We start from the raw sequence: 19,064 nt of genomic DNA, 5'->3' as shown, positions 1-19,064 counted from the left end.
CAAATCTGGCGTGAGGCGCGCGGCGAGCAGCGGGCGCAGGTAGCGGGATATGCAAAGCAGCTGTGTGGCGTGAGAGGAAAAGACGATAAAAGTGCCTGTCAGATAGTTTTGCTGAAGTCTTTTCTGTTCCACTGCTGTTTGGGTTGCATACACCATGATTACATATTCCGATACTGATATCTGACTCGGCAGCTGTATCTGCATGTGGTCCTGCATCTGAATCTGCAGCCGTATCTGTTCCTGTGCTTATATGCTTATACCTGTATCTGCATGTGTTGCTAAACAAAAGCCAAAACCTCAAAGCTGTCTCTCTGGACTCGAGCAGGGCTGTGTCCCCGATCGAGCGCTACGCCTCGCGGCCGCTGACCCTGATCCCTGCCCCCTCGCTTGCTGAGCGCCTGTGGACCCCTCCTGGAGACGTCAGGAACATCAGAACGATTTCAGTATTTAAAAAGCAAACGAACAAAGAAAACTAAATACAATTGTTGCTTGCTTGCTTTTCTATACAATCAGATTTTTAAAAGAAAGTCTCTTTTTTGTTAGTAGTATGAGGTGTATGTGTTTGGCCGGCCGGGTTTGGCTCCGGCTCACAGAGCTGGATAAAGCGGGTATCAAAGATGGATGGATGAATGGATTTTTTTGTATGTGAGGAGCTACACAGTTTCTCGTTGTCATTGCCGCAGTGAAGTAGGTGGCATGAATGGCCAACATTTGTGTTGCTGGGGAAACAGGATGCCTGCGTCGCTGGCTCCTTTGCTGACTGGCCTGCAGCTCGAACGGACAGAGGTGATGAGAAGTGACACGCAGAAGAACACTGTACTGACTGATTGAAACAATCCTGGTCCTGCAAATCGTTTTCTTTCCTGTTTTCCCATTGACGATCCCAGTGTGTTTGTTTATTCCTATATTTATGAATCCATATCTTCAATATTACGCCTGTGCTTTGCATCCTATATCGTGAACGCTGATCTCGGAGAGGGAGCTTAAGTAAAAACAAACACTTTATCTGAAATCACATGTGGATGATGTATGGGGCATTCTTATAGGCTTAAACTCCAAAAAATCGAGAGACAGAGATGGCTTGTATCCTCCCTGTTATGTGTTGACCACATGTGTGTAATTACAAGTATAAAGCATCCCCCCCTAGACTAAGCAATTGTGCTCAATAACTCTGTGGTTAGATCTAATTCACTTGTATCCTGACTCAGGGTTAAATGTACAGCTCTTAAGTACTTAGGCAAGTCATCTAATCTAAATTAAACCGTAATTAAATCTATATAGATATAACATTCTCAGGTTGAGGAGAAAAAACTAAAGACGGTACGGTTTCAGCAGACGCCTGACTGCTTGAGGAACCACTGTTTCGCGATGATAAAAATGGACTCTGAAGAAAAAACAAAATATCCAAACACTTATATTATTTTGGTGTGGATAATCTCACTGCCACAGGATAAATCTCCCCGTGCTACTTACAGAAACGGCTGAGCTTCACAAGCTCAAAATCCCACACCCCTCTGAAGAGGGGGATGAAGGAAGAAAAACAAGTCTACGGTGAGAGCAGCCTGGAAATATATTAAGACAAAACCGTCTGAATGGTCCGATTTTCTGTCAGAACATGTATCAGCAATGAAATACATGAACCCACGTGTGTGTGTGTGTGTGTGTGTGTGTGTGTATATATGTATGAGTATTCATAGATTTTATTTTGTTATTGTTATTTAAACTTGAACATCCACTACCTTGATTGTAAAGGTATCAGCCTCGATAGCTGGGTTTTATCTGTGGAGCAGCAGAGCTTTAACAGTAGATCTGAGAAAAGCTCAGGATAAAAGTGGGCATATTACAGACCTTAATTCCACGCAGAGAGAGGGAGGAAAGAAATAAAGTAAAAATAAAAACACAACTCTGCTCGGCAAGGCCCAGGGGTATCAGTGTGCTCAGTTATTTATACCTCTGTTTTGGTTTTCATCATCTAATTGGAGTAAAACCTTTTAAGAAGGACGATAGGGTAATGGTACGGATGACTATTGCTTTGAAATAACTAACTGGCGGGATACACATCTTGTCTCCTGTCTGGGAGCTCTGAACTGCATCTATTTTATTCTCTTTGTTAGACGGGTACTGTGACCCCTTTCAGTTGCTTTTTACCTGGCTCTGTTGGACGGTCTGTCCCCAACTCTCCACTGTGGAAATACATCCTGATAAAGGCATATACTACAATCTAGACAATTAATATTCTTCTTTCCCCAATACCTCGCCTACGTTCCTTCGAGATTTATGGTGCAGGAGTGATATTACAGCAATTTGCCATCTCCCTGAATCTGTTCTATGAAGCTGAAGGTGCACAACGGTTTGTCTTGCTGGGTAGCGTGGGTTTGTAAAGAAGACCCCCAGACCCCTTTGAGTTCGTGTGTGAGGATGTTTCTAATCTGGCCTCAGGTGTGGTGGGTCGACACAATAATAAGTCACCTGCTGCGGCAGTACTATACGTCTCCTGTGTCTGTCTGATGGGATTTTAAATTTCTTTTAATCAGTGAACTCAAGCTACTTGTACAGTATTTAGACACAAAATGATGCTCAGGGCACATTGCCAGGTACTAATTGCTTGTTAAATGGATATTCCTTGATTTTTAGATGATTATCGGTAGAGTTGCCAGCTTTCAGGCTTTATTTCGGTCCTCCCTGCTTGTCATTGAGGTTGTCATTAAAATGGTTAAACAACGTCAGATATCTATTGATTGGTTTGTTTGTTTATATACCATAAACAATTGAATTACTGTTGAATAAAGAACTCGGACCGATTACCGATATATACAGAACACCAGGGGGTGGGAGAAGATCCATAGTGAGTTACCATCATTTCACTCGTACGTTAGGGACTTGCTTGGGTTTTCATGGGAGAGCGTTGACGTGGAGTTCCCGATTGATCCGCGCCCCTCTGTCTAAGATGTCTTGGGGAAAGCGTGTTACTTCTGTTACGGAGGGGTCTGCCACGTCTCCTCGACTACTGCTGCTGCCCGGCTCTCCCATACTTAATTGGTGGAATGACATTAGTAACTGGATGAATTAAACCCTTCTCTCCAGGGTTCAGAAAGGCCTGTGGGTACGGCATCATTAGGCGACTGCACAGCTTAAGCTGTCGGTTGTATGGGAAGAAAGAAGTAACCGATAAAGAAAGAAACTTAATTAAACCCAATTAAGAAAGAGGGGGGAAAAAAACAACAAAGGAGTTGATTCGGTAATTTGGGCTCCAGGTTAGTTGGAACAAATACTCATGAAGACACTCTGGTATTGCAGCAGTGGAGACTGACAGAGATCCCCTCTTGACGAGTGCCATACTATGCTTCAAAACCCAGGCTCTCTTTGTTTACCCATTGTCTCTAGAGCAGGATCATTGTGGATCTGTAACCCTGTAATTGTGTAAGATGTTAATTATTCATTTGTTTTTCTATCCCAGGAGAGTGACACCTTGTGGTGGGATGCCTTTGCCACCGAGTTTTTTGAAGATGATGCCACACTCACGCTATCCTTCTGCTTGGAAGATGGACCAAAAAGATACAGTAAGTCGGAGTCGGTCACAAAAGACGCATCGATTCTGGCGTTGTGTGCAATGTCCACACTGTGAATGACAAGGGAATGACAAGAGGTACAAACACCATGCGAGTCAATCGGATCAGGAGGGGAATAAAATGGTTTGCGAAAGCGCTTTGTAGGTCGGTGACGAGGGGCGCAGCGAAAGGGCAGGTGGGATTCCGTGAGACAGTGTCCTTATTGTAATGCGAGAAATCCCAATCCAATATTGCAATATGATACGATTTCAACAACGTTTTCTTCCAGGATGTGGATATCTTTTTCATTCCTGATAGTGTTTCAAAAGCGGCTAAGCTTTCAGTGTTTTGGCCAATCCACATCCCCCCAAAAAATACAACTTTAGCACCGGTGATTGTCACAGTTGTGTTATTTGTATACATTGTGGAAGCGGGGCAATGTCAGAGCGAACACGTTTGGCAGAAGGTCCTTCTAACGGGATAGGTTTTTCATGGTTAGTGTCAATGACACCAGCAGTAAGCCATGATATCTGGGTATTTGCTGTGCGCTGTAGATTGTGCCAAGGTGATTATTATGAACAATAGAGAGGGCTAAAGGGATAAAACCATACCAGAGGATGTGTGCGTGAGAGGCTTTGCTCATTCCATTCCGTTTGCGGCTTTCAATGGTTTGACCGGGTTTGTGCAGCGCGATAAAGCTCTCCGTCTCCTCAGCCAAGCCCAGCAGAGACTGGGGACAAGACTGGAAATCCCTCGCACACAAACACGCCACACAGCCGCTCGGAGGGAAGCTGGGACAGGGCTGGCCAATGTGCACAGGTATCGCCGTCCAGACCATCTGTGACAAATGGGGCGGAGGAACAGATTGTGAATTAAAATCTGTGTAAATCCATGAATGGAAACGTCGAGAGTGGCATGGTGTGAACATGATAAAAGGTTGCGAGTGGAGCAAACTGCCGTGAATTAAAACCTTGCAAAACCCATCAATAAAATTGTTGACTTTGGCATTTTTGTGAATGTGGTGAGAACAATATATGTGGAACAGAATAATTGAATCGAGACACATACACATTATTTTTTTTAATTTTCTTGCTCAGTGTGTGTCAAACACTAGACTAATCCATTTGGACTTCGTAGAGACTGTTACAAAAATTAGAGATGGGAATTATTTAATTATATTACCAGTTTTAATTGCAGAACCAGTATTGTATACAGCAAGCTTCCCTTCAGATATTCAATCCACTAGACCATGTTCACTTGCACAGTTTGATTAAACTATATTTAAAACATTGGGCCCAGTAGAGTCCTGTACACATTAAATAAAACACAAGAGAGGTCCATTAAAATACCATTCCTCAAATGTCACAGAGTTGCTCCTGTCCTCAGCACCACACACTAAGTTTCTGAAAAACAAACAAACAAATATCAATCTGAATATTGTGACTCATCTATTATTGTGCTTTATGGTATATTGTCTGCAACATCAAAAATATCGTGATATATCACATCTTTGGAAAACAAGACCTAGACTCGTGCATTGTTTTCATTTTTACATTGCACCATCTTGCGTCCTGATGTTTTCAGGAAGATGCTCAATCTTCTGTGAGTTTCCAGTGCACCGCTGTTACACAGACCTACCAAACAAAACCGATGGGACACGTGTGTTTGGGTCCCTCCTGTGTTGCCGTGGTGGATTGGACGGGAAGGGGGATCAGAGGGGTTTTGCAGAAGATGTAAGGCTGCTTAAGAAGACGGGGATGACTAAGAGATTATTTTACTTACTGGGGACTAATTCCTTAAATCCGGAGAACAACAGCTGTAGACGTCGAGGAAACTCGGGGAGCGAGTGGAGGGAGGTGGGTTCTTGCGGAGAGTCTTGTCGTTTGGTAGCCTGCGTCGGTGTGACCAGATAGATGTCCAGGAAGACGCTGCGTCTCTCCAGGGGAAGGTGTGGGAATTGATGTCTACCACAAAAACATCTCCCCCCAACTGCTGGCATTCCAAATCGGCTGCTCACCACCTGTTTTGCCTTTTTAAAAGTATTTCCTCTTACAAATGGGTGCCATTATTGCCGTCTCTTTTGCTCCCACTGCTTTAACCTTTAAGCATTATCTCCCTCCACTGCGACCAGCCGCCCTGCGAAGGAGAGAATGTAAACCAATGTCTGCTAAGAGTCTTAATGTGACCGCAGCCTTGGAAACTCAGACCGTGTTATTATCTTCATGCAGCTTGCAGTGACGGTTCGGCCTAATGCATAACCATTGACTGCTGATTCAGTAGTTTCCTCTTTGTACCCCAGCCACCTACTTCAATCTGCTGTACATTTCCACATTTGTGTCGGTGTTTTTTATAGATCTATATATGAGATAGATAGATCGGTAGATAGATAACGGGTTCAAGCAGGAAACATACAGGGAGACCGCAACCATGTAACCAAAAAAAAAGACGAGAGGGAACACACTTGCCGTTGCTCCTCCATCTCCGGTAAGATGCACATCAACACACTGAACTGCTACTGCGTCCCACGAAGGAGTAATAGAAGGCAGATAAAAGAGAAGGAAAAAAGCTTTCATTATTTAAACTAAGGCACTGTTTGTTCCTAACATGATGAAGTAGTGCGAGCCGGATAAGTGCACGCGCTGGTGTACAAAGAACCAAGAACTCTTGACTTTAAATGTGATTTTCCTTACCTTTCATCTGGGCTTGTGTTTGAAACTCTGTTGTCCCCAAGTGGTTCGATATCTAATTCCAGCTCGACCTGGGGAGAGATTACAGTCGTGTACTTTTGTAATTCACACATTTGATCAGTTACCCTCCATTACAGTCCAGCTGCACCATGCTTATGCTGAAGATTTCACACCTCGAGAAACACGCAATCCTCTGCAAGCAAATTTTTTTACGGACGATTTACTGTATGCAATATACCCATTTTCTATTGCTTCGGATATATCACCGTTCATATCCATGTAATTCTACAGCACGATTGCTGATTGAACCGAACGCCACAAGAATTGCGATTCAGACCCTTTGGATTGCATCACGTGTGAGGCGGTCCGGGCTGGAGGTGTCCCTAGTGAGAGTCACGGCTGCCCTGGCTTTCAGATCTTCCACAGAGACCGACGAGGGGAGAACAAAACACTGTTCACTTCCATCGGGTGGGGGAGGGACAGGAGTTGGTCTCGTGGGTAGCACTGCGCATGTCCTCGTCTGCCTTGGCCTCTGCAGCCGGGACCACCAACAGTCACGAGCTTCACAAACTCAGAGAGCAAGTGTGGCGATCGCGAGGAACTTTTCACGGCCTGCGTCCGGAACGGCGCACGACACAGACACATCTGCATGATTTATGTCTTCACTTAGCAGACGTTGTACCGGTTGTTCCTACATGTGTTGTGTAGACGGTGTGCGCCTGGAGCCCAAAGTAGCGGCGCTTAATGCTGTTAGATAAAACCAAACGCCTGGTTACACTCAGCCTGTTTTGACAGCTCTCCACCCCTCCTCTCCTGTCCATTACCGGGACACAGTGTATACCTCGTGTAGTCCTGAGCGTGATTTGTTTCTGCCTTTTCTAACATCAGTGTTGACAGATCTGTGCGTGTGTTTTTCTGCTCTTCTTAGTTATTTATTTGTTTGTTGTTTGCCCGGTGCGCGAGCACATCCAGAGCCTGAAATTACACACTGTAGTGGCACCACTAACGACTGATCTGCCCTGATTAAGGTCAGCCGGCTTGTCAGATATCAGATTTCTGTGTTATCACTCCACAAGGCAGAGATATATCAACGCGAAAGCAATTAATGTCCAGTCGCATCAGTAGGGGCCGTGTTTTCTGAAGAGCAGTGTTCGACGCCAGGGAATCTGTCAGAGGTTGACAGATTTTTCCTGTGATAGAGGGAGGATTGAGATTATTTATTTATTTGTGTGTGTGTATGGTTTTATTAGTGACCAGGCTGAATGTTTTGTAGTGAACATAATATCTGTAGTTACCCTGCCAAATAAATAGTCAAGTGTTAAGTATCCCTCACTTTTTGCTTTGATGGTTTTTGTTCTTCACCACATCTTTTTCACGTTTTGGCCCTGATTTTCCATTTATGGTTATAGAACAGATTGAGATTTCGAATTGGGTTGCAAAAAACATAGGGGCGGAAATTGAGAGTAAATAAATATATTTGTGGATTAGTGTAATTCCTGTTATTATATACAGACAGATGACAAATGAAAGGAAAAACCCACATAAAGTGTCTCAGTGAGGTGTTGGGCACCACAAGCCCCAGAACAGCTTCAATGCTCTTGGCACAGATTGTACGAGTCTCTGGACTCTACTGGAGGGATGAACACCATTCTTCCAAAAGATATTCCCTCATTTGGGGTTTTGATGATGGTGGTGGAGAGCGCTGTCTAACACGTCGGTTGCTGTCTAACCATGACAGGAAAATGCCCCCCACAGCATAACAGAGCCTCCGGACCCCCTCACTGTAGGGGTCCAGCAGTCAGGCCTGTCCCGATCTCTTGGTGTCCCACACATGCACTCGCCCACTTGCCCAGAACACGAAACAGTTGAGCGTCTGTGTGACTGAAGCTCCTGTCATTCAAGCCCCAATAATGACCCCTCTTTCACAGTCACTTAGATCATTTCCCCTCGCCATCTTTTCCAAAGACTCGTGTTTGGAGGCATCTGCACTCGTTATGTTCCTCCACTCATTTATTCAGGACTTTCCTTTAATTTGTCACCGTCTGTATATAGTAGAAGTATTGTCAAAATGACCAATAGAAGCAGAATATTCTTGATCAATGATTTAAAATTGCATTCAGATCAACTAAATCTCTTTCTGCAGGGGGACAGGGTTTCAATGGTCAGTTCTTGAAGTAAAAGGTTCTGTTTTTTTCTGTTCTATTCTATGGGTGCTAGTATATGCTGCGCTTTATTATGCATTCCTTGTAAAAGATCAAGCGATCCACATTATGAGGGGGTCTTTATCGGTTACAGTTGTTTCCCTTCCGACTAGGGTGAGATCCGAGACTGCTCTTCAGAGCAGTTTGCAATATGTCCCTTCTACAATTTGCATTTCCAGGACGTGTTATGCAACTCAAGACCTTGGTGCATCTTTGCTATCCATTATGCACCTGGGGAATAAATTCCAGGAGTAGGACGACCTCGATAGACGTATGCAGAAGTTAAATAGTTTATTTTGACCTCAACTCGCTTGATTGGGAGAACGATGACCTGACCATGAGGATGAGCAATCAGTACTTCCCCCAAGTGGCTTGAGCCAAGGAGTTGCTGCAGTGGTGGGGTTTGGGGTGGGGGAGGGATGCAAAGGTTGGGAAAGTGAGTTTGTTGCCAGACCCTTTTGCTGGGCGAGGCGGAGGTCAGGTGGGAGGCTGGGATTGTCCTCCTACAGAACCTCAGTTTAAAACTCCATCAAATTCCCTGAAGTATCTCTAGGACATAAACTGCACCCTAAAAATACGTGGCAATAATATAATACCGAGGCCGTGTATGTGGATTTGGATATACGCTTCACAAGAACAGCAGCGGAACACCAGCAAAATACAACCAATATAAATATTAAGTTGTGCTAAGAAGCCAGCTAATTGTCTCTGATTGCAGATATTAATATCAGTCTGCTAACACACTGGAACCATCTGGTTATTAGTGTTGTTCATTACAATGCTGGCATCTGTTGAGTTCAGTATGATGTCAGTTAAATCCCCCCTGTTGATTTTAGAAGAGTTCCCACTGTGAGGCCAAAGCAATACAATGCAACTGTTTTCTTCTTCAAGCTGAGTTGAGTTTATTTTATTATCTTGAAATAGTTAACACCTTATTCTCTCTTTCTTTAAACATGTAAATACAGGTCTTCCTAGTCTGTAAGCTTAAAATCTGCATATGAACTCTCGCTGGCAGACTAATGTAGAAAATGTACATCCGTGTACACAAATTAATATATAACATCCATACAAGCAAGATATCCTGACAATAACAGTGACATTTTAATCAGGTTACATTATTCTGTGTTAGCCTGGATTTAAAAGTGCAGTTTGTTTCTGAGAAATCAAATGCTCCCTGTTGCATTTCTTTTTACTATTGTCCTGCCAAAATAAAATCAGATATTGATGAGGGTGTGTGGAGCAAAAGTGATTTAGCGCAGAAAAATTGTTAGTGGTTAAAAACACAACCCAAAAAAAGACGAAGGGAGCTGTATTGAAGACGCAAATTTAACACTCTCTCTTTGACTTTATAAAAGCCAGTTGTTGCTGGAATTTAAAGTGGGGTTAGGCATTGATAATTTTAGTACAACAGATATTCCCTTAAGGAAGCTGAATTTGATTGATTTATCTGCTTTTGGAGGAATGTTATTAGTTTGAGGAATCAATGATTTTGAACTCTAGCAAAAATAAATAAATCCAAGAATGGAGAAGACAGTGACGCACAAACCAGCTTTTGAATAAAGTGCAGATTTCTTTCTTTTTGTCAAATCACAGAGCATGATCATTCTGAAACCGTGGAATAATTGTGGAATCAGTGCCTGACATTGTGTCTAAAAGCTGAAATCTGGAAGCTGGTTGTTTCATTTGTACTGCCTGCAATTTGTTGTTGTAACTCTGGCACGTCCTGCTGCGTGTCTCTGGTTCTATATGTAAAATCATTCACTATGTTATTTCAGAAGAAACTCCCTGCTTCAACACTTGTGATGGTCAATTCCAGGAAGCCTGCTAGAGGAAACTTCTTGGCAAAATGCAATGTCATCGCTCTGCCCTGTACTTTTTCATTCAATTACTTTGTCATGACGTTTTCTATAAAATATCACAGTGCGGCACATTTTAATGAAATCACTAGAGAATATGCTTCACCTACTGGGAAAATAAGAGGCAGGGAGATTTTTAACAGCTGTGTGCTCCTAGATGGGCTTAATTAGTCCAATCAATGTCGTTAAACCCTTTTTCAGTAAGTGCAATATGAACAATCACTGGCTTTGTGTGTCTAGAAAGAATTCCAATAGTTATTCCAGCTATTACAAAAACTAACCTCACTTATATTTAGAAAACATACTCTCATGGGGTGCAAATTGATCTAAATGTCTACTCGGGCAACTGCATCTGTGTGAGTGCCTCCTGATAAAATATATATATATATATATATATATATATATATATATATATATATATAAACTTAAAAAAAATCTGCTGAACCATTCATCACCACTCTAACTCGGCTTGCAATGTAAACATTGATTTCTCCGACTGAAATGATTGTTGAAAGAGAGCTGAATATCGCATTACTATCATATTTTCTGCACTTTCGACCAGATCATTTAATATGACGAATAAATTTTCGCAAAATGCTTCTTGAGACGTATTTCAATCTGGGTGACAAGAGTCTCTGAAACTGGCAAATGTGCCTTAACCACGATGACATATTTTCCTGAGCATTTTGCTCCATTGTAGGGGACGTGTTTTTGGATTTTTAATGCAGATTGTACGAAGAGGTTTTAGCTCATTTTAAATAATGTGGGTAGACGTCTCTCGGAAAATCTTTCAGACTTAATCTAATTTCACTGTCTGAAAGTACATCAGAATCAATCAAGCAGTTCAGTGGTTCGGGCTTGGTTTGAGTTTCTCTGCCTGGCTTGCATTAAGTTTTGTTTTTTCCTCTTCTTCCAATGACTGAAACATTCAGAGACGCTCAATGCGATATTCCAGGGCCACAGTCCTTTGTAAGTGTACCTCCAATTATGGATACTATAGCAGATTCAAAAAAATGAGAACAATCTTGCATATTTTTAAATGGTTTTGAGAGTTCCTCCATGAAAATGTTTGTAATCCACTTTGTCATCTGTGGAATAAAAACACTGAATCCTGAGCAGCCTGCTAAAGGCCTCTTGTGGAAAGCAGACTTTGCATTGAAATAATTGGGGGCTGGATGTTTCCGTGCCATACACCTGTGCAGGCTTAGCCCAACTTTCTCTCGCCAGTGTCCTTCCTCCCTCTCTCTTGCCGGGTGAAGTGATACTTCATTATTTATAATCACAAACCTTTCTAATAAACAGACACACTTGCCTGCAGAGGGTTAAAAGAGCAATCTTTTCTTCCTTCACAAGACTAGCTCCTCTATATACATAAAGCCCTCGCGTAAAACTGAAGTAGGCAAATATACATACGACAATATACTTGTGTGTTCTATTGCTAGGTTTGTATGTTTCATCTTTATAGTCCCTTAAAAAAGCCTATTTGGCCCTGGTTGAAAAACCTAGAAGACCCCCCCCATCTCCCCCCGACCTCTGTTACGGTTTTCACTATTGTCATGAAAGTTAAAATATCCCCTTTAAATAGACGTTTTTCTTGTTTAGCAAGGGAGACACTCTTATACACACACACATATACGCACACACAGACACACGCACACACAGATGCACAGACACACTCACACACGCACACAGACAGACACACAGACAGACACACAGACAGACACACTCACACACACACGCACACACAGACACATGCACACACAGACAGACACACTCACACACACACGCACAAACAGACACGTACACACAGACACACGCACACACAGACACACGCACACACAGACACACGCACACACTCGCACAAACAGACACGTACACACAGACACACGCACACACAGACACACGCACACACAGACGCACAGACAGACACACACACAGACACACTCACACACACACGTACACACAGACACACGCACACACAGACACACACACGCGCACGCACACACACACACTGGAGACATTGCCAGGCGACATCACAGCATGCCACACTGTATTAACCTCTATAATATAGGGGGATTAAGGGAAACTATCTTTGTTCCTGTGAATTAGGGAACACGCTCCTCTTCTGTTTTACCCCCACCCCCCCATTTTCGGCATCAGCCCCCCCCACCCCCGGCTCCCTTGGTATCCCCCCACAGCCACAGAACCGCACGCATTAAGACTATTGTCTCCAGTGGATTAATTGCAGTCGAGAAGCACGAGTTACTGATTTCCTCATTTTCCTTTTTTATTTTGCTTTAATACTTTTACCAATATATTATAACAATATCGGTCATATAAAACACTGTATATAAAGAAGTACCCACTAACCCCCCCACCCCTTTAATTAAAATAATATGTTTAATATTAACTTACACCTATTAAATGAAATAATAATATTACATCTAGAAAATTCTATTCAAAGTTGGGAGCCAAACTCTGATGCTGAGGAGGAAAAAAATAAAATCTGGAAAGTACAATATTTCTTATGAATTCCTTTTTAAAATTGCTTGCATCAGGACACAACACATTTCCAAAAGCTGACCGTTACACTTTAGCCCCAAACGCAATCCCTCCAAACCAGTCTCACTGTGTCTTTAACATCCGACACGTCTACAGACCAGCAGCCCTGTGGGCCGGCCGAGTGCGTCCCACCACCAACCACCACCAGCTGCAACTAAGAAAAGCAGCCATCAGATGTCCTTGAGTTAAAAAAAGAAACCATAACAATGAGGAACTGTAAATAAATATAATAAAACCCAGATCAAATAAGACGCACATGAGAAGCAGAATGTATATGCATCTCGGATTGCTTCCTGGCTGCTTCTGCTGGCGTGTTTGTTTTAAGCGAGATGCAGAGAGTTGCCAATTTAGATGCTGGGAAACGAGAGCGCCACCGAGCTGCTTTGATTTTTGTTTTCGAACGGGAAGCGAGCCGCGGCAGACATGAGTGGCGCGGGAGTGTGCGGGGGCTGATTGACAGGCCGGAGTAGACTCTGCTCAGCTGCTGTCCTGACAGCCGGGTGATGCAGGGATGGCTGACTGTGCTCTTGACTGACAGCTGATTGACAGCCCCAGACAGGGTAAGCCTGGAGGCAGAAACCTGCTCACTGCGAGTTATGCAGAGCGGGCCACTGCACTGCAGAGAGAGCAGGGATGTGGAGGTTTAACCGTTTCAGGCCACAACTAGCATATCCTCCTCTTCTGCTGCTGCTCTCTCTTTCCAAAACATCAAAGTTGGTATCGGTAACGTTTTTGACTTAATTCCCGAGCTTCTTCACAAGATAGTCAGACGTTAGTTAGTGGGTTAAACACTACAACACGCAACGAAACAGCCGAAGAACTGGCATTTCGGTGTGTAACGCTTGTTTTTTCTGGTCTTGTTTTCAGTTTTCCTCTGCAGCCCACCAGATGTAAGATAGCGGCAACGGCAGCGGTAGTTTTTCGAGATTTCAGTAACAGGAACCGGGTCAGGAAAAGGAAAATGTTGGCTAAACACCCTGTCTCTGTGTCCGAATGATTCTGCTTCCATCTTCCGGCTTTCTCACTGCTCCTTTTCCCCCCGAAGGAAACCAAAAACAACATGACACACACTCGCACCCTGACTCACACACAAACACACGCGTGAGAGTGAGAGGGCACCCTTTTTCCAATCAGCTTCACTGCTCTCTTCTTCAGACCTGTCTCTCTCTCTTTACAGTATTTACTCCCATGGCCTTTTCTGTACGGCGTTTATTTCTCTCATTCTCAGGCCTGCTCTTCCCAGGTTTTCGAATCGATTTCCTCATGAGCGAGACCGGCAGATTGAATCCTGAAATGGACATTTAACACTGACTTTCTCCCCAAATTAAGATCATTCCTGGGCACTCTTTGTAGAGACGCTTTTACAGTGACTCTAATAAGCACGCACACTGTCCGCGCTCCTTAGGATGTCTTTCACCAGCTTTGCAAAATGAAGCCCTACATGTTAATTTCGCATGGGCTAGTGCATAACTCAGATCCATTGAAGACTGTTCTTCAATGGGAAAACCTGACCATCCTAACGGTGGCAGAAACCCTGTGACCGAACCGAGTCTCTAATTCTGCGGATTTGGTCCGCGGCAACTTAATTCAGATGTTAACCGGACAAAGCTGTTGCGAACCACAACAACAGTCGTCCTCCATGCGGAGAAAACTAAATGTTCCCCCACGCACGATTTGTCAAGTGGCTCCAGATTCCTTGGGGAAACTGCTTCTCTGTGTCGATTCATCTTTCTTTGGCCTTCAGCTTCGCCGGGCAAGCAGTGCGTGTTCAGAGACATCATTAAATAATCTTCTGTCTTCCCGGCCCAGGAAGACAGCGCCTCGGCGAGACTCCTGTGAGCCTCCTGGATAAATCGGCAGTTTAGTGTGGAGGAGCTGTAGATATCTGATAGACTAGGACTGAGAAACGCACGATCTGCTGTCCCGTCGAAGAGGCGTTTAGGATTCTGCTTCAGTTCACAGGCGTCCCACACGAGCACGACCGAAGGAACATATTTATTTATTTTTTACAAACGTATGTAATATTAATGGTGAGTCTGACTGTTTTGTTTGTATTTTATCCATAAAAGTTAGACTCCGCTTAGCAATGCAATACGTTACAACATAGTACAGGCGTTCGCTGCTGAATACTGTAATTAGTGCCTTTTAATTGTGTTGTGTGCGATTAAGCGACTATCATATGTGTCGCTGTCATTTTCCATAGAAGGTGATCTAAACAAAGCTAAAGTGGACTACATTTGAATTTGAGTTTGGAAAACATAATTGGCTCGGTATCAGCCCTCAACCATCTGGTTCTGATTTCATTTTTGCTTTTTTATATTATTACTTTTTAACAGCCATGTACTTCAGTGCCCAAGAGAAGATTTTGTTTATTATGTTTGTGTGTGAAACTTTATTAAAATTCTAGTCAGACACGAGAGAGATCTTGAAAATCGTTTCGGCGAGCCGTACTGGGGCTCGTCATTTGAATTCGGTGTTATAGAGGCTCTGACCGAGGCTCGGAGATGTGTTGTGTAACAGGGCGGGGCAGTCAAACTAAATATATCATTGTATAGCTTTTTTTCCTAAGAGGATGTGGGACCGATGTGGTTAACCAACCGTTTCCTCCAAATGTAGAACTTTGTTTCAATTCAAAAACAAAGGAGCCAAAAGTTAAACTGTTCTTGCCGTTTCTCAACTACAGATATATATTTATATCTTGTATATGATTCTGATTTATTCCAGCGTACATTTTAGTGACCCAGATATCTTATTCAGCGCCGGGGACTTTCTGTGCTTGTAATATGTCACACTGCAAGACGTAATTTCACAAAATCCTGCCTGAAGAAATTATAATAAGCAGGTCACCTAAAAACCGAGACGTTTTTAATATTTGCAAAAACAATTTTGGAGCAGCCTCCCGGGGTGTTCTACACAATTTGTAAATGTGTATTCGGTGGGATCCCAAGATGAAACTTGGCTCCGTGATTTTTGTGCAGACCAGTGAGTTTGGGATTATCTGCCCCTGCTGGAAGGCCACAATCGGTTTGATTTGGAGGCGATTCTCGATTCAGCAATGAGGACTTTTCAGTTAACGTCTGATGATCTGAAATCATATTACAATTATACCAGTTGACATGCATTTGCAGGGTAGGTGCAGGTGTGCAAAACGTAGCCAAAAAAAGCTTTAATGAGATAAATTCATACCAGGCCTTTTAAAGCTTCTGCATTATTTACTTAGAAATAAAAAAATCGGGCTTCTTAAGTTGTTTATATTATTAATTCATTCGGCAACAAGCATACAGATGTCAACACAGTCAGAAACATCTGCCCACAGAAGGCACAACAAAAAGCAAAATAGAAACATGGTCTCTTTATGAATTATTGTGCAATATTAAACTATGTAAACCTGAGGAACTTCCCATTTACGAAGAAGTGAATGTCTCATTACATTAATAACATAATGTTTTGTATAAAGCCTGTATTCATTTTAAAGCCTATATATAACTTTTATCATTCCGATATAATAATTGTGAGATAGAATGAAAATATATAGCTACAGTATTATACTGAGGCTGTTATTATTTATATTGGTGTTGAAGCTGAATAAATAGATCTAACATGGAACTGTTAAGTATAATTTGCATTTAATATTTTTATTTTGATGGAGGTTTTACTGGTGTGATTAACATAATCCCTTTGGTCAGCTTTGGGAAATCAGAAATGCTGTGAATGGGAGTGGGATGTGCCCGTGTCACAGGAGGTGTTTTGCCCCGTCGATGACCTTCCTGGCTGGTGGAGATCAGCGTGTAAATGACTGGACTGCGCTGCGCCCCTGTGAGGCTGCACAGCGATCCCGCGGCGCACATTGTTTAATGAACATGTTAACCCAGCGCCTGGGAGAGGATCTCTGTGCGCAGCGCTGATGTTCTGAAGTCCGCAGTGCCTATTTAGACAGAACGCTGATTATCCCCAGCTTAATAATAACATTCACATTTTTTATTGTGTAATCAGGAGAGAAGCGTCACGTGCCCGAATTTAATAACTTTTTTTTTTTATTGACCTGATATTCACAACCATTAAATCATGAAAATAATGAAGTAAGATAAAATGTTTGTTTAATAGCAGGGATAAGGGTTCCTCACATCCTTTATCTCACTTCCCAACTGAATGTCACTTTTGCGCCGTTTATTTCCTCTGTTTAAAGACGTGCACAGTGTAAGGCCCGGGGGGAAGTAACAGCTCCTTACTGAACATTTTTATGACAAATGAGCCGGCTTTATTGTGTTTGATCACGGTGGACAATAATGCTTTCGTGCTGAATGTTCCCGTTGTGAGAGGTCTTGAAATTAGGCTCCAACGTATGGCCTCCAGTTACTTTGACCTGGATTTGACCCTTTTTGGTATTATTTCTCTCAGTTATATTGTCCCATTCATTACACTGCATAGTTTTTTCAATACTTTGGCTTGGACCAAATCAAAACCACCAATATGGCTAAATCTTTACTTCTACCCAGTCTGTGCAGGTCTCAAGTCTCCAGGATTGACCGTTAAGCCTTAGCCAATGGCGCCACACCTCTTAAAAAGTGTGGACAGGTGGGAAGGGGGTTGTATTTCATCCCAAACGCAGGCATTTCCTGAAAACTGTGGACACTTTGACCCAGCCGGTGTTGAGCTGCATTCGGGGAGGCAGACTCCCTGCCGATTCCTCCGCTGCCAGTCTGTGTTAGTGTCTTCCCCGCTGATGGAGGTGACACGTTTGGACAATGGCAGGTTCAGCTGGAAGACTAACCGCTCGCCTCAGTACCAGAACCTCTTGGCGCAGTCGAGAGTTTGGGGCTTTCCGGAGCAGACTGCGTTATTTATTCCCTTTGTCTCGTGGAGCATCTTTCAGTGTGCTCGATAATGATGTAAATACTGATGTAATATGTTCTAAGCTGATGCTCATTTTTTTATTATTGGGGGAGAGACAAAGACACCCATTCTCGATGCGTTCAATATAGAGGAGCCGATCTCTTTTATTTGTGAATGGAAATTGCACCTGTATGTCAGATCTGGGATAAATATATTTATAAATGTGGTCTGTGGAAAGTATTACTTTAAAAATAATAAAATACATATAGCAGCAAGTAACTGTTATCTCAAAATAAAAAGCATTTGAAAGTAATTGTAAATATTTGAATTCAGATCAAATCAGATGATTTAAAACATATTTTATTAAAATATTGATAAATATTCATAAAGTAGTTGAAATATGAAATGTTCAGCATACAGCAGCTTAATTATTAACCTGAATTCAAAGGAGGTTAAACCTTGTCCTTGTTAACCTTTCATCAAACTAGCTACACCTGCTGCTGTTTTTAAACCTTTACGAGCGCGACCTGGGACAGATCCGCTGTCAGCCGATAAATATGTAATGTAATGAACAATGATGAAAGCTAAACGATTTGTCCTAGGCTGAGTGAAAATGTTACCGCTCAATTATCTTTCGAAAGCGACGGTATTTAAATTAGATTTCATTTGTTCAATTAATTGAAATATGTGAATATTTAATTCACTAAGTAAATATTTGAAAACTATGAAACATCTTTAATTTATTATCAAGGCTAATAGTACAACAAGGCCATTTTCAAAAGGTAATGTTATAACTCCTGTTTAATTGACCTGTGTTGGAGGACTTTAATTGAACATGTTTAGCATTTTCCTTCAGAAACAACCTTCAGCCACAACGAGTTTCAGTATAATCGGGAACAATCACTGTTGCTCAAACATGCTTCTTAAAAGGCGTAAAACAACTTCAAATCTTTGTCTATCTGAGTGGAAGTGTTTGTTACTCAGCCTACTGTTTGTGTTTCTTAAATATTAATGTCTGAAGGTAGTGCTTTCTAATACTGTAGAGAACAAACTGTGTGCTGTGACTGGTTGCTAATCAAGCTGGCAGCATTGCTTTTAAATAAATAACGTGAGATCTGTTGTAATCATGGAAAACATATGCAGCAATGAATCAAATGCTATCCACAATGGATGCAAACGTGTATATTTTAGGAACAATAGTTGACATATTTACCATAAAATGTTTTATTTGGGGATCTTAACACAGTAAAACATATGAGGGTAAGTCAGACTTGAATTTGACATATTTTTACAAGGTAATATTTATTCCCCTGTCAGATTTTGAGGTTAAATTAACAACTTTATTTATTCTGCTTCCTCTACAATCATGTGGTGGTA

At 42.3% G+C, this 19,064-nt stretch overlaps 1 protein-coding gene across 3 annotated transcripts in view; it reads left to right on the top strand.

The window, feature by feature from the left end:
- The window catches only part of LOC136764218 (LIM domain-binding protein 2), an 86,760-nt gene that overhangs the window by 19,725 nt on the left and 47,971 nt on the right, over nucleotides 1–19,064 (top strand). For all 3 annotated transcript variants that reach the window (XM_066718072.1, XM_066718070.1, XM_066718073.1), the window contains exon 2: nucleotides 3,458–3,560. In XM_066718072.1, the coding sequence (XP_066574169.1) occupies nucleotides 3,458–3,560 (103 nt within the window). The remainder of the gene's footprint in view (nucleotides 1–3,457; nucleotides 3,561–19,064) is intronic.

The sequence above is a fragment of the Amia ocellicauda genome, chromosome 12 (assembly GCF_036373705.1).
Source record: "Amia ocellicauda isolate fAmiCal2 chromosome 12, fAmiCal2.hap1, whole genome shotgun sequence".
Lineage (NCBI taxonomy): Eukaryota > Metazoa > Chordata > Actinopteri > Amiiformes > Amiidae > Amia > Amia ocellicauda.
The sequence above is the reverse complement of the archived record's forward strand: the minus strand, read 5'-3'. Positions and strand labels throughout refer to the sequence as shown.